Below are 16,454 nucleotides of genomic sequence, written 5' to 3' on the forward strand. Positions count from 1 at the left end.
TGGGATCTTGTCCCATTTTGTCACTTGCCCTTCTCATGACCTTGGTCATGTCCATTAGCTCCTCAAGTCTCCAGTTCTGTCCTCAGTAAAGTGCTCTCTGCTTTGCTGGTAGCTTAGGAATGGGGAGAAGCCCAAGCCCCACAGAAAAAAAGGCCTCATGCAAACATTACCTGTTTTCCTTCTGCATGTATCTCCCATTGCCAGTGGGTCTGTGACTAGGAAGTTACTCCTGTGGCTTGAGTTGTTCCGAAGTACTCAGCCCCGCTTCTTCCCACTTAGGCTTGTGTGACTACTGCTCGTATGTTCCACCACTCAAGTCAGTAGAGAAGACAGGTTTTCTTGAGATGCCCTTTCTCTGCTTACCTCAGGGCTGTGCTGCTTCATGATCATGGCTCCAAGACCGCTATAGTGATGGTTTTTTGGGTTACGTTACCCGCTTTAGCAGAAACCAAAGTGCGGTCATGGGAGCAGCGGTGTTTTACAGCAGAACATTCACTGCTCTCTAGTCCAGTTTTGTCCTGTTTGTATACGCACCTTGGGATCGGGATAGTTTCCTTCCTTTACATCTTCTCATAGTGCAAACCAGAGCCCTCTGTCTCAGTGGGGACCCAAGAAATGTTGCTAATAAGCAATTCTCATTCCACACTGGAATCAGATTTCCGAGGGTTCCTTAATTATAAACATCCCCGTCTGCAGAAAGGAGATGGTTTCCTGTCGCAAAAATGCCAGAAGCATAGAACCTGTTCTGGAGGTTGCATGAGTGGGTGTTATCTGACCAGCACATCTTACCTTCCTAGGGGCCAGGCCACTGGTGTAGTCTCAGTCCTCCGTGTGTTGGAGCAGAGGCTCTCTGTATAAACATCACCCTTATTCTGCTAACATTGTGTTAAAGCTCTTTTATTTGAAATGATATTAAATGGTATCAAATAGTGTCCTAAATGAGTTCGTAGTTTCTTAGCTTGTGCAGGATTCACTTTTCACGTATGTGGCTCGTCTACATACACACTTTGTGACTTAGGTAATGATACATAAGCATGGACTCTAGGAGTGAATTTTGTCCTTGATGTCTATGGACAAAACCTCTTATTGTGGAATGTAAATTCTCCCAAAGTTGGCCTTTAAATTTCCCCTGAAATAAACACTCCTGTCTTAGGAGTGACATCAGTTTTCTTTGTGGGGGCTCCAGTCCCTGTGTTAGCCACCGGCCTCAGAGCCCTTCCTCCCTTGCCGAGTGCTCTAGGGATAATTAGTGCTTTCCCAGCCCTGCTGATTTGTTGGTCCACAATTATGATTTATAAATAGCCCACAAACAAGAACAGCAAACAGTTTGAACCTCTGCTTTGGAATATTCTGCATGGCAGTTTTTTAACATGATGGGATGCAGGAGTGAGCTTGGAAAGAGACCGTAGCCATAGGAGGGGAGGAAGGAACTTCCCATGGCTCCTGCTGGAAGTGTCACCTCCTGCTCGGGTGGGGGCCACAACAGCAGGCTGGGGGTATGGCAGTTTGTAAATAGAGTCCTTGTTAGCATGTAAAACTTCTCAGACTCAAAATGGGAAGAACTGTTAGACTCCTCATTTCACTGGAAGGCACTGAGATGTTAGGCTATTTGCACCAAGTCCTTTAACAAAAATTTTTTTTTAATGTTTTTATTTTTTTGAGAGAAAGAGAGAGACAGCGTATGAGCAGGGAGGGGCAGAGAGAGAGGGAGACACAGCATCTGAAGCAGGCTCCAGGCTCTGAGCAGAGCCCAATGCAGGGCTCGAACCCATGAACTGCGAGCTTGTGACCTGAGCCCAAGTCAGACGCTCGACAAACAGAGCCACCCAGGCACCCCTGGGTACTAAGTCCTTCTTGAGGCTTCTCGTGTTGTTTCGTTTGGGGCAGTGTTTAAAATTTCCCATGGCCTAATCTCACTTTTAACTAAAGCATAGGTAAAGAATTTTATTTATCCTCTTACTGGTTTTACTTTTCCAGCTGATATTTATTAACACCTTAAGAATAATCTAGGCCGGGGCGGCTGTGTGGCTCAGTCGGTTAAGCAGCCGACTTCAGCTCAGGTCATGATTTCGTGGTCTGTGGGTTCCAGCCCTGTGTCTGGCTCTTTGCTAGAAGCTCAGAGCCTGGAGCCTGCTTCCAATTCTGTTTTCCTCTCTTTCTGCCCCTCCTCTGCTTGCTCTCTGACTCTGTCTCTCTTTCTCTCAAATAATAAATATTAAAAAAAAAAAGTTTAAAAAGAAAAGAATAATTTAGGCTGAATGATGGTTCCCCCCACCCAAATAATTTTGAACCAAATTCAAGTATCTTCCCCATACACCAGCAGCAGCCACAGACTCCGTGTGACCTCCTGTTGTTGGAGTCTGTGTGCCAGGAAGAAAGACCAAGGATGGTGTCCCTTGTTTCCTACTGGGACTCAGAGCTGTTGAAGAAGCCAGGGTCTGACTCCCTCACAGCTCCCGGGCTGGTCCCATGGGCTGAAGCAGGCTCTCCCCCACCATTCTGCAGGCTTCGTGCCCATCTGCTCTCTGGGACTGTCTCAGATCGGCCGCATGAATCTTGGGATGGATGCCAGTACCTTCAAGTTTTATACCATGTGCGGCCTCCAAGAGGGCTTTGAGCCTTTTGCTGTCAACATGAACCGAGACGTGGCGATGTGGTTCAGCAAGCGCCTCCCGACATTTGTCAACGTGCCAAAGGATCATCCGCACATAGAGGTAATGTTACACATTGTGGCTGGCCCCAGCAGGGCAGGTGGGCCAAGGCCCTAAGCTCCTGCTAATGCTTGTGTCAACAGGCAGCTGCTTACCTAAGTCCATGCCCTGGCGGCCTCCCAGCCACCTCCTCGGCTGGCGCTCGGGGCTGTAATCGTGGCCACCTTCACCGGGGCAGCTCAGTGGCACCTTACAAATGGCGCCCACCTCACACATCCATCCTTGCAGATCAGTCCCCAAGCCTTTGGGCTACTGTGTATCCTCCAGATGTTCCTGCATTGCTGTGGCAATACCCATACAGTATCCAAAGACCTTAATTGTTGTTTTCCTGAGAGCGTTTGTTACTGACACTTGAGATGATATGTCCTAGACAGAATTCTTGCTCCTAATGTAATGTCTTTTAGACCCGGATAGTTTCTGCAGAACTGCTTCCAGCATTTCAGACCGACATGTAGTAGTTGATTACGGTGCCCCCATCTTGTAGGAGGGAGTAGGGAAGAGCCAGAGATTGTAAGGAGCCTGATGAAGGTGCTGGTTGAACGTCTACGTGGCTCTGTTTGCCTGTGCCCACAGTGGTTTTTTCATGGGGGGTGAGGAGATGGGTGAGGGGGCTGATGCAAAGTCAGATAAATCAGCTCCATTGAGGCAAGATGCAGTGGCTTGCTTTCACCTGGCGGTAAGTTCTCCTAACTGACTTTCCAATACAAACCCAACAGGCACCAACACTTAGTCCTCTACTTGTCCCCATAGTCTTAAATAGCAGAGACTTTGATTTCTCTGATTCTTACCTGATGATCAGCACCTTAGAAAGCTGGCTCATAAACTTTTGGAACTAATGAACCTGTTTGACAAACGGATGGAGTCTAGAGACCCTATTAGAACCATCTACAAACCACACAAAAATATGTAAGCACACTCACCCCAGGATAGGAACTATTCTCTAGAATGCTTAGACCATAAGAAAAATATTATTATTATTATTATTATTATTATTATTATTATTTATTATTATTATTGTTGTTGTTGTTATTTTTCTTATTTCTTAGTTTATTTCCTCTGCACCCTCCCCTATCACACATTTTTAAAAACCCAGTTTTGATCATTCCTCCTCCAACCCCACCCCTTGAGATGCTGTGCCCCAGCGCTGGGAATTTCCCCAGTATTTTTTTAATTATTATTGTCACTTAAAAAATGTTTTTAACATTTCTTTATTTTTGAGAGACAGAGCATGAGCAGGGAAAGAGCAGAGAGAGAGGGAGACACAGAATCTGAAGCAGGCTCCAGGCTCCAAGCTGTCAGCACAGAGCCCGACGTGGGGCTCAAACTCAGAAATTGCAAGATCATGACCTAGGCTGAAGTCAGATGCTTAACCGACTCAGCCATCCAGGCACCCTCAGAATTTCCCCAGTATTTACAGGCATTTCAACCCTTAGGCTGTGATTGGGGCAGGGCTGAGAAATGCACAGGGTGGGAGACAACCCCTCCAAGGGAGCTGTGATGTGTCTTGTCAAGCTTTGGGATTTCTGCTTTTTCCTTAAATAGCCACTTGCCCACTGACAAAGGAAATCTTTGGAAGCATCTTCTTCTTGAGCTACTTACCCCCTGACTTGAAAGGTCATCCCCAGCAGATGCCATGCTGCATCATTCAGATTCCACCACCTCTGTTATACCTGTTTGCCACCCTTGATCTTGCAGAAAACCCAATGAGCGTGTTTTTAAATCTTTAATTTCTCTAGCCAGAGGCAGATCTGTTATTTTGTATGGAGCAGGATCCAAGGAACAGTGAGAATAAGGTTTGGTTATCACTGGTGACAACTTTTATAGTTCACAGAAAGCCATGACATATGAAATATCAATGAAGGAAGGAGGGACAAGGTCAAGGTCGGGCCATCAGGTGTGTCAGGTAAGGACCCATGGTGTTTCCAGGTTGTGAGGATAGATGGCACTATGGACAGCCCTCCATGCCTCAAGGTGACCCACAAGACATTCGGCACACAGAATAGCAATGCCAACATGATCTACCTACGCCTGAGCATGCCCGTCGAATGCCACTCCTCCTTCAGCCACAGCCCCTGCTTGGACAGTGATGCATTCCAGAAAAGGTGAGGGCGAGGCCTCCCACTCTCACAGGTGCTCATCGTGTGTGCTGTAAAGTTGACTTTCCATTTTTCTGTTTCTTCTCTTTCTTTTTTTTTTTTTAATGTTTATTTTTGAAGGAGACAGAGACAGGGCATGAACAGGGGAGGGGCAGAGAGAGAGGGAGACACAGAATCCAAAGCAGGCTCCAGGTTCTGAGCTGTCAGCACAGAGCCCTATACGGGACTCAAACTCACGAACCATGAGATCACGACCTGAGCCAAAATTGGGTACTTAACCGACTGAGCCACCCAGGTGCCCTCTTTTTTTTTTTTAATGTTTACTTATTTATTTTTACAAGAGAGTGAGAGAGAGAGAGCAGGGGCAGGAGAGAGAGCAAAGAGAGAGGGAAAAAGAATTCCAAGCAGGCTCCATGGTCAGTGTGGAGCCCAATGTGAGGCTCGATCTCACAGCCATGGAATCATAACCTGAGCTGAGATCAAGAGTTGGCCACTTAACCAGCTGAGCCTCTCAGGTGTCCCCCATCTCACCTGGGTACAAATGGAACTCGTGGGTAAGGTTCTCTCCACTTTCAGTCAGATAAAGTCACAAGAATGTGTGTGTACACACATGTGTATACATATGCATGTGTGTGTGCAGTGCATAATTAGAGGACCAGTCAAGCTAAACAGGGTCACATCTAGGGGAAAAGTTTGCACTCTTGCTGAGCCCTCTGGGTCCTTAGCCTCCTTGCAGCCTACAAATCCTATGTTTTTGGAATAGAAGGTGCATAAGAGGGTGCAATTGTTGCCTTTGTGAAATTAAAAGCTTCTCAAGGCAAATACTACCGTCTTTGTGTAACTGTGGCCAGTGTCCAGCCCAGCAGCTATGTGACTTAGGAGTATTAAGACTTCTTCCCTCCTGATAAGGAATATATATGTTCCTTGCTGTATTTCTTTCCTTTAATGTCTGTTTCTAATCATCGATGTATGTCTGCCTGTCTAGAGCTGTCTTGTCTGGGTTGCCTCTAGGGTTTCAGTATCTACCCAGCTTTAAACAAGTACAGCTGCTTGAAAGAACAGGACAAGGTATTGAGAGGTATCCCTGCCTATGTTATTTCATTCTCTTCAACCGCTCCCTAGCTCTCACTTACCATCTGGGCTGAGAGACAAGAGTAACAAGTCACAGTCCTGGCTTGTGGTAGCAGATTACAAATGCACAAGTCCCAAGACCAGTTGGGATCACTTGTGTATAGAAAATAGTTTTCTAACCTTGCCTTCATCATTAAAGGTAGATTAATTGCCTGTCCGAATTGTGGAATTCTCTGTACAGCGGAATAACTAAAACATGGATTATCTCCTCCCCCTGCCCCCACCCCAGGAAACAGATGCAAGAAATACTCTCTCATACAACAACAGTAAGTAAATGTGCTCAATTATGGTTTTCATGATTCGATTCTTTGTTGTGCCTGGGAATATGCCCCTTACAGCAAAGATCTGTCTAGAGATCCTCCTTAATTGCCAATTACTGTGCCTTTTAATATCTATCTTGATACTTCCAGAACACAACTCCAACATTTCTCAAATGGGGAAAAGAAAGACAGTTGTTTAGTACAAAGGAGAAGCTCCACCTGGAGCTCTAATTGGGCATCATGGTGTACTTGTGCCCAGTTGCCACCAGGGACCAGTACTGCCTTTCTGATTGAAATGAATATGGTGGGGGCGGGGGGGGGGGTCCTTAATTTAATCCTCTTGTTTGCTCTTGTGTGTAAACTTCTGTGAATCAACTCTCCCATGTCTCTGAGCAGTGCCAGCAATAATGTTGAAAGCAATCAAGTGAGAAGTATGAGCAGGGAATGGTCCAGATGATGGAAACTGATGTTGGTCTCATTTCTATATAGCTAGACAGTAGTCAGAAAGCAACACTTGCTAATTTCTTTCTTTCTCTCATCCTTCTTTAGCACCTGACAAAAAACGTTTCTTTGCAAGAAATGCGTGTCACCTCTTCTAAAAACTTTTTTTTAATGTTTGTTTATTTTGGGGGGAGAGAGAGACAGAATGTGAGTGGGGGAGAGGCAGAGAGAGGGAGATACAGAACGTGAAGCAGGCTCCAAGCTCTGAGCTGTCAGCACAGATCCCAACATGGGGCTCAAACTCACAAACTGCGAGATCGTGACCTGAGCCAAAGTCGGATGCTTAGCCGACTAAGCCACCCAGGCACCCCCATGGCATCCCTTCTATAAACTTATCCTGCAACCACAAGCTTGTAGGTTAACTATCATCAGGAAGTCACAGGAAGTGCAGGGTACTACGCTGTGTGCATTGAATCACCTTCCCGCTTAATTCCCACGGCATCCCCACAAGAGGGACCATATTATGCACTCTGAAACACATAGAGGACAAATGGCTTGCCCAAGGCACACAGTTAATAGCTGCTAGCAGTGAGATTCAAGCCCTCATTTGACCGGCTGGCCCTTTTGTCTCCTAATCAAAAAAAAAAAAAAAAAAAAAAAAAAATACAACAGGCTCCAAATAAAAGTAACTTCATTAAGAATAAATGTGCTCAATTTCACAAGGCACGTGATGAAGCAGTCACTTACCTCGTGGTTTAGCTAGTGTCATAGCTTAGTGTTACAGATAGCGATGCCAGCCAGTAACTGCTGTAATTCTCAATACTGCCTGTCATTGAGCCTGATGGCCACACAGGGCGCCTTGGGCCACCATGTGAGCTGCTGCTTTTACAGCATCTTTTTTAAGACATTCAAAACAACCACAAAAAATACTTTGGACGTCCCTGTGGAAGTGGAAAGGGTAGCAGAAGTTGTCAACTATTCTCTCCTGAGGGCAAGGGCAGTGCCCAGGAGAGGGTGAGGGTTCTGTGCTGGCCATTCTGAACGGCTGCCCCTGATTTCAGCAGCAGCAGCTTCTGGGCAGAAAGTGGTAGGTTAAATGCTCGATTGTCTCCATGCTAAAGCACACACAAAAGGGAAAAATAGGGAAGGCAGATTCTCCAGTCAGCCTGTCCTAAGTCTGGAGTGTAGGGCAGTCCAGGTCTAGAGCGGTGTGTGCCTTTTAAGGAAAGAGGGCCACGTGGGCTCCTGCATTTGTTCTGTCATGTCTGGCCCCCCACCAGGGACCACTCACTCCCCTCTGTGGTCTCTCCCCAGCAGTGCTACTATGCAATCCGCATCTTCGCTGGACAGGACCCCTCCTGCGTCTGGGTCGGATGGGTGACTCCGGACTATCACTTGTACAGCGAGAAGTTTGACCTGAGTAAAAACTGCACGGTGACTGTTACTCTAGGGGATGAAAGAGGCCGGGTCCACGAAAGGTAAGGGGGCTCCCAAGCGGGCAGGGTTAGCCACCAGGCTCCTCACTCTCTCCCTGCAGCTGTCTTCTTTTCCCTTCCACTCAACACCCCAAAAGAAAGAAACATCCCAGTATCTATGAAAAAGGAAAAGTGAAGCACAGGCTTAAAATCCTTCACTAAATAGGCAGTACTATGGCAGAAGTGTATTAGTGAAAATGGAGGATAATTCCATCACGGTATCAAACATGACCCATGGAGGCACCTGCATGGCTCAGTAGGTTAAGCGTCTGACTCTTGATTCTGGCTCGGGTCACGATTTCATAGTTGGTGAGTTCAAGCCCCGTGTTGGGATCTGCGCTGGCAGTGCAAAGCCTGCTTGGGATTCTCTCCCTCCCCTCTCTCTTCTCTCTCTCTCTGCCCTTCCCTCACTCGCACATGCTCGCCTGCCTGCTTTCTCTCATTCCCTCAAAATAAATGAATAAACTTAAAAAAAAAATGACCCAGGGGTAGGAGATACAAATGGACAGCTGGAGTCTGTGCCCCCTCTCAAACGCTTCTCTTCTGTGCGTTCTGGGCAAGCCCCAATTTCGGCAACATCAGAACAAGACAGAGAAAAATCCCTGGGTACTTGAAAGAAGTCAATTCAGAAGAAATACAAAGATGCACCACATCACATAGCAACTGACAGACTCAGAACTCCTCATCCTAAGAATGTGAAGTGTCTGAAAGCATAAAGAACATAAAAGAGATACAGCAAGTTCACGAACAATTACGTAGAGATCTTTTGGGAAAGCAGGTTTTAGGTACACTCAGGCCTTCCCCCTGGTCCATTGAGGGGGGAGAGGAGGGTTGAGGGTTGATTGCCACCAGAGAAAGAATCTCCAGCCAGCGGTGCCCCAGAGGTGACCCAGGAGACCATGCCTTACGTCCACCCAAGTGAGACTTAATAGAGTCTTTGCCAAACAGACATGTTTATAGATATAATAGGTTGTTTTGCAAGCTGACCTTTATCCTTACCAAGTCAGGAACATTTTGCAGGCAGTGTTCTTTAGGTGCTACCGGGTCATCAAACACTGGTGACCAGAAAGGTCACTTATAATCACTGTATCATGCAGGACCATTGTGGGTAGGTGGTTAAGAGCACAGACTCTGGAAGCAAACTGCCTGGGTTTTAAACGGAGTTCCAGGATGTCCTGGACCATTTAGCCTTTCAGGGCCTCAACTTCCTCACCTATAAAATGAGGATAATAGTTTCAGTCTCATGGAGTGATAGGAGGATTAAATGAGGAAATACCTGGAAAAATGCCTAAAACAATGTCTTGACCCAGGGACTGAATAAACACATTACATTACTACTATTACCAAATGTCTTTTATACATTACAAGACCCAGAATAGACGCTACAAACAGCATCCAACATCTTGTTGGGTTGGTAAGGAAAGCATTTGAAAGCAGCTGACTGAAGTCAGAAGACTTTGCTCTTGAGCCAGAAGAACAAAAAGCTGACGTGTCCATCACAACTGGGTTTATTACTCGAGTTTGCTGATGGTGCCACACCAGACAGATGACTTCACTTATCTGAGCCTCAGTGACAACATTTTTTTTGAAAAGTGACTCGTTAGTATCTGGAACAAGACCCAGTAGATAGTTGGTGCTCAGTAATTCTTAGTTTTTTGTCTTGCACAATAAGAAGTAAATATAGGAACAATGTCCGATGTTTTGAGGAATTTCAAATTTGGCCCCTTTAAAATATGACCGAAGCATGTCACTGCACATTCCCACCGCTTCAATACGTTAGCAATGGACTTCTGCAGTAGGCATCAATGTACTTGGGACTCTAATTACTGAACGGCAGTAATAGCATGGCTGAAGTTTAACCTGTATGGAAGTCTCACCGTGGCTGTCACTCTTTGGAAGGGGCAGTTTGCACTGACTCTGCCTGAGGGTCATTCACACTGAGAAACTGGCCCCACTGGTCCCCCAAAGGAGAGGGAGTAGGAGAGGAGGTGAGCGTATGTTGACAAAGGGGATTTCTGGTCTCGGGGGAGGAAATTATATGCTTCTAGAGCTGGAAAGAACCTTGGAGAATTCTAATCAAAGCTTTAACTTTCCAGGGTCAAATCAGGTTGACCTTAGGTGTTTAAAGGGACTGCATTAAAGCAACAGGTAGAGAGTCATGCTCTGGTTTAGCCTGAGAAAAAGCACTCTATGGTACTTCAAACAACTGATTCCTCAGGCAATGTACATCAGGGCTGGGCTTAGTAGAAGGAGACCAAATCACCTGTCTCTTGCCCACAGCCATGTTGACGGCCTTGAGAATCACCTCTGCCACTAATTTCTCCAAAGCCTACCCAGGATTTGAAATCTCTTAATTAAGGAATCAGGCTTTGGAGCCTTAGTGCCTTTCTTTGTTTATTACTATTGGCTTTTGAATATAAATGCCTATGATGGAGTCTACACTGTGGGGGTAGGTAGACAGCCAGCTAAGAAAGGCACCCAAGCTTGTAGTTGGTGAAGAGTTCAGGGAGCAGAACTCCAGGGTAGGGCCAGGTTGTGTAGGTCAAGGACGTAGTTGGGCATCAGACCACTTGTGACCTAGTTTGCAACCAAGCCTGGGTCTGCCATCCTAAGGAATGCGGGCCTGAGTTTTCAAGTGTGTTACAGCCTTTTTCACTGACACTGCAGAGTTTTGTTTGTGCCTCTTATACCAAATCCCTGTATAAATCTTTCCATTGTGGTAACCTTCCCTGTGCCCCCATCTCCCATCTCTGAGTTGGGAATACTACCATCCCCATGATCCATTTCAGAAAGGTGAATTGACGTTGAGCCCGGAGACAGTTACCAAAACACCGTGCTCTCTGGACCAAAGTATTCTGATAGATTGCCACATCCTTAAATTGAGTGGTCATGTCTGAGAAAATTAGGATGAAGCTGGATGAATGTGTTTAAGAAAAAAAAAGTGCTGACTGGAAAGCTTCTTTGGAAGGTTTCTGGGGCATTTCGTTCCTGAGCCTTGATTGCACACTGCCCCAGTCCAGATTCTGTGCTTTTTCCTCTCTCTCTGGTTTCCAGCGTGAAACGCAGCAACTGCTACATGGTCTGGGGTGGGGATATTGTGGCCACTTCGCAAAGATCAAGCCGGAGCAACGTGGACCTGGAGATCGGCTGCCTCGTGGATCTGGCGATGGGCATGTTGTCTTTCTCAGCCAATGGGAGAGAGCTGGGTACCTGCTATCAGGTAAGGGTGGCTCTGTGGCTAAGACAGCAGCATCCCCAGCCCGCATGCTTGTGGCTCTGCTCCTCGTTCTTCTCCATCAGCATCCCGACCACAGCAGATGGGGTTGAGGAGCCCACGTGGTTCACAAGCCATCGAGGGAAAGAAACAAGAACTAAATGGCTTGGTTTTCTACAGAGGGGAAAATAGGGGAAAGTATTGTTCTTTATTGGTTGATCAGATATCCTGGTCATCTTTCTAGAAGCTAAGAAGGATTTTCTTTGGTGATGGTCTCTAAAAGGGTATTCATCTATTCCATGAACATTTCTTGTGCAACTTGTGCAACTTGTGTTACCTGTGCTCTGTAAGATGCAAAATCTGAAAGGGGAGCAGAGATACTCCTTGCTTTAGGAAACTTCTGTGCTCAAAATACAGACTCCTAAAAACAGACTCGTTTGCCAGGGTGTATTCCTTTTGCAAAAAGGCTATTCTCATTCCTTATGAATTCCTTACAGGATCTTTTAAAACTGCATTTATATGAGTAATGTGTTTCTCTGCTTCATTGACTGTAAGCTCTGATAGAACTATGGGGAAAACCCTCAGTTACACACAAGTAGATTTACCTGTCATTAACAAGAAGCCCTATCTCTCTTAAGCAGGATCTTCATCCTTGATGGCCAGGTAAGCTTGAGAAATGCCACATATCATATCCTGCTTCTGACATTGGCAATGAACATTTGTGCAGGACAACTTGAAAAAATACTTCAGAAAGAAACCTGTCTAACCAGGCATTTCTCATATTACATAACCAAAAACATTTTTGGCTTGTTTTGTTTTACTTTAACATGCATAGTAGTTTTCTAGAAGTCTGGAGTTGTACAAAGCGTATCTGGAAAAGGCTAACTTCAGGTGTTAAATTTCTCTGTTAAACCTATTTGATACTCCAAGGTAGAATAGAGACGTGTGGACAGAGAGTGTCCTCTGAGTTCAGAGAAGGAAGAGCTTCCCTCCATTGAGAGTGGTCAGAGAAATATTCGTTTCAGAGAAACCTTGATTTAAAGAATGGCACAGGAGATATCCTTATGGAGATAGGGAAGCATAAGGTACACTTGAGGAACAGTGGCCACCATAGTATGGGCCTCTGTGGTTATTGGTGAGAAATTCATTTGGAAAAACCAGGAGGTATTGATAGGAATTGAGGAGCTTTTGAAGGTTTCTGACCAGAACAGTGACATGCACAGTGTTTAAGGACCCTTAGCTAACTACAGCAGATGAAAAGCATCCCACTACTGTGTAAATGGATAAAACCCCAGATTCCAGTCAGCCCCATGTTATAGCCTCCAGGCTGGAAAGCCTCTTGGCAGCCATTTGTCTGCCTTGTGCTTGAAGAGATGGCATCTGGCGGGGAGAGACGGAGTAGCCCCAAGTCTGAATTGTTTGGTGACCAAGAACGGATGGACCAAACCCTTTCTGGGTTTGGTGGGATCAGCCACCTCCCCTTCTGCATCTCCTGCAATGCATGCCAGTCTGTGTGCCTCCCTGTCCTCCTGGGAAAAAGTAAGAACCACTGACATCTCTCGACAGCCTGGCTGGGCAGCCGGAGGGACCTGTCTTTCCAGCAAGAGGCCTTTGCAAAACCAGGCTTTGAGGCAGAAAGTAACGTATTATTCTTCCGGTACTTTCTCATGATTCCACTCCCCACCCCCCAGCCCCCTGAGAAAATGCTTATATACATTACTGCCGTCCTTCAGAATCCATTAGCTTTTTCCCATTAACTTTTGAAATGAGTTTGACTGAAGGGTCCTCCCTGAGCTGCAGAGAGATCTAAAGCATCTAATAACTCTGAAGGCTAGCCGGGCTTCGGCTGTCCCTAAATAAATAAATAAACAGCCCATGGCCTTCGCAGCAGCAGTGACTTGCCTGCCTCTGGGAAGAGCCCATAATGCAGGAGGAAATATCACAACAGACAACAGGACGCCGTGGCTGTTGTTATCCTGACTTGCCCAGTAGTTCCTGGGTCACGTTGGGCTGGTCCGTTGTCTTCTCCCAGCTGCGTGCTGGCACCGACCCACCTCCTGAGATGCCTTCCTCCGCTCCGTGCGTACGAATCCTGATTTCCCTGCTCAGTGGCCCCAGTCCTGCGTCCCGCCCAGAGGCATGGTGTCGTGAATGGGATGGTGCCAGGGCTCAGCACAGGAGCCCTCAGGTGTCTCATACCCGGCCAACCCCTTTTTCATTCCAGGCGAGACACCAACGTGTCCAGCCATGCATCTGGTCTCCCGGCAGTGGGATGATTATTATTCTGCAGCCATAGCCATTTTCATTTTTCAATTATCTCAAGAGGAACAGGGCAGCAATATTTATATACTGGCTTTCTATTCAGAAAGGACCAGTGACCAAAATAATGAGAGGAGGATTCTCTCAGACCATGTTTCTAGACCTCCCCGTTAAATACTGCTGTGCAGTTTGAAAATCTCTTTCTGCCGCACTTAATTTACGTAATCATGGGAGAAATGAGAAATAAAATGTATGTTCAAGATATACTCGGTTATTGCCACCCCAGCCACACTGCTCTGAGAACAGAGTCAGCTACAAGACTCAGATTTACAAGAGGGGTTAGCTTTCAATTCAGGCCAGTTCCTATGCCCTGACCTTCACACGTGATCAGAAATAAAATGTCTATTATTGCAAGAATAAAAGAGATCAGCCAGAGATAAAAGGTACCTTAAATAGAAAAAAGGTCCATGGCACTCCACGGCAGCCTCAAATCTGGGCTCGCTGCTCCTAACATTAGAATGGAAGCTCCCCTTGGGGCGCCTGGGTGGCTCAGTCGGTTAAGCGTCTGACTTCGGCTCAGGTCATGATCTCACGGTCTGTGGGTTCAAGCACTGCGTCAGGCTCTGTGCTGACAGCTCAGAGCCTGGAGCCCGCTTCGGATTCTGTGTCTCCTCTCTCTCTCTGCCCCTCCCCTGCTCATGCTCTGTCTCTCTCTCTGTCTCAAAAATAAATAAATAAAAAAAAAATGGAAGCTCCCCATCCAGAATGTCACCTCCTAGAGGACAGAGGCCATCTGTCATGCCTGTTGCTGTTCCCGTGCTTGACATAGGACCTGGCACCTAGTAAGTGCTTGCTAAGTATTTGTTATCAAAGCGACCAACTTGGCCGCGAAGCCACTGTTTCAGTTTTTTAATTGCTTCTTAACAAGTGACCACATAATTAATAGCTTAAAACCACATACATTTATTATTTCCCAGTTCTGTAAGTTTGGGTTCTCTGCTCAGGTTCTCACAAGGCCAAAGTCAAGGCATAAGCTGGGCTGAGCTGCCTCTGTCTGGAGGCTGTGGGAGGAATCCACTCTAAGCTCATTCAGGTTGTCATCAGGATCCATTGTGGTTATAGGCCAAGGTTCTGAGGTCCGTTCTTCTTTGCTTTCTTTTCTCCTTCCCTCCCCTTCCTTCCCAGAGGTGTCCATATTCCTTCTCATGTGGCCTCTTCAATGCCGACAAGGCATGTCCTATCCTTGTTGGCAGAATTTAGGTGCTTGTGTTTGTAGGTTTCAGGGTCCCTTTCTTGATGGCTGCATCCAGGGGCACTCCCAGTCCCATGAACCCCCCCTGAAATCTCCTGTCATGTAGACTTTCACAGGCTCTGTTACACCATGGTAGCTTCTTTCTCCAGCGCCAGGTGGAGAACCTTCTCTCCAGTCTACCAAAACACAGTCTTACAAAACATAACCAAATCAAGGGAGTAGCAATCTCTACACCCTTTTGCTATATTCTATTTGTTAGAAACAAGATATAGGTTCTGGGGAGGGGATTGTAGGAGAGAGTGGCTCCCTGGGGCCCACCTTAGAGTGTGTCCAGGATACTCAACATTCCCTAACTGCAAGAGAGTTGCAAGAATTTCCTAATGTCTGAATTTACTTAAAGGCAAAGGACTTCAGTTGATAGAATTAAAGTCACCTTTCTGTTTCCATGGTCTCCAAGTCTCATCAATAGTCCTACATCAGGGGTGTCTGGGTGGCTCTGTCGGTTGACCATCCTACTCTTGATTTCTACTCAGGTCATGATCTCACAGTCGTGAGATTGATCCATGCTGAGAGTAGAGCCTGCTTGGGATTCTGTCTTTCTCCCTCTCTCTCTCTCTCTCTGTCTCTCAACAAATAAACATTTTTTAAAAAGCTCATCAACATGGGCAGATGATAAGTGGAGCCCCTACTGTCATAAATAAATTCGCACACTTCATCCAAGTGGCAGCTGGAAGACAGTGAATCCTACACTATTTAAGGTGAGCTCTAGAGTCATAAAGAGTGAGAAGGGGGTTACAGAGAAGTCCAGAGGAACCAAGAAAAAGGAGAGGTTCTAAGAAAAGGAGATAGGTTCTGGAAGCAGCCTCTTTATGTTATCTCAGGGAAGCCCTTGCCTGTAAAACAGCAGTTCTCATCTGGGGGTGTTTTTCCCTCATGGGACATCTGGCAATCAACAGAGACTTTTTTAGTTGTCATGACTGTGCTGGGGGTGGAGAGTAGTACTGACATCTTCTGGGTGGAGGCCAGGGATGGTGCTATCTGTCCTACAACACACAGGACAGCCCTACAACAAAGAGTTACCCACCCAGCCGAAAGGGTCAGTAGTGCCAAGGTTGAAAAGCCCTGTCCTATGACGCCCTTTGGGCTTGCCTCCCCAAAGTCCTTTTTGCCTTCAGATATAACACTGAAGTCCTTGCACCACCCTCAGTGATGACTTCCTGAGGGCAGGAGTGACGAATGATGGTGCCACCTGCATGCCAGGTGTCTCCCTGCTCTATGACAAGCCAGGAATCACATCGTTCCATGAATAAAAGCAGGCATTACCCTTGGTGGTATGTTAATAGCTCCCCATGTGTGACTGTCCTGAGTACTGGAGGAAGATTTTGGCTACGGTTATCAGCGAGAGAAAATGAAAGACTGTGGGATTGTTCAGCCCCAAGTCGCAGGGGGGTGCGGCAGGAATAAGGTGGAGAGCAGTGACTGCACTCCCAGAAGCACCAGGTCTCAGGATTTCTGAGGAATAGAGAATGACCCGCCAGGGAGTTGTCCTGTTTCATCTAGGGTTAGAATGAGGGTGTTGATGAATGCACCCAATGACTTAGCCATCTGTGATGTT

General features: G+C 46.5%; 1 protein-coding gene across 1 annotated transcript in view; it reads left to right on the forward strand.

The window, feature by feature from the left end:
• The window catches only part of RYR3 (ryanodine receptor 3), a 368,605-nt gene that overhangs the window by 171,524 nt on the left and 180,627 nt on the right, over positions 1-16,454 (forward strand). The window contains exons 28-32 of the mRNA XM_047863199.1: positions 2,506-2,714; positions 4,638-4,813; positions 6,168-6,204; positions 7,954-8,117; positions 11,169-11,334. Coding sequence (XP_047719155.1) covers positions 2,506-2,714; positions 4,638-4,813; positions 6,168-6,204; positions 7,954-8,117; positions 11,169-11,334 — 752 coding nt within the window. The remainder of the gene's footprint in view (positions 1-2,505; positions 2,715-4,637; positions 4,814-6,167; positions 6,205-7,953; positions 8,118-11,168; positions 11,335-16,454) is intronic.

This window comes from Prionailurus viverrinus, chromosome B3 (assembly GCF_022837055.1).
Source record: "Prionailurus viverrinus isolate Anna chromosome B3, UM_Priviv_1.0, whole genome shotgun sequence".
NCBI classification, from domain to species: Eukaryota; Metazoa; Chordata; class Mammalia; order Carnivora; family Felidae; genus Prionailurus; species Prionailurus viverrinus.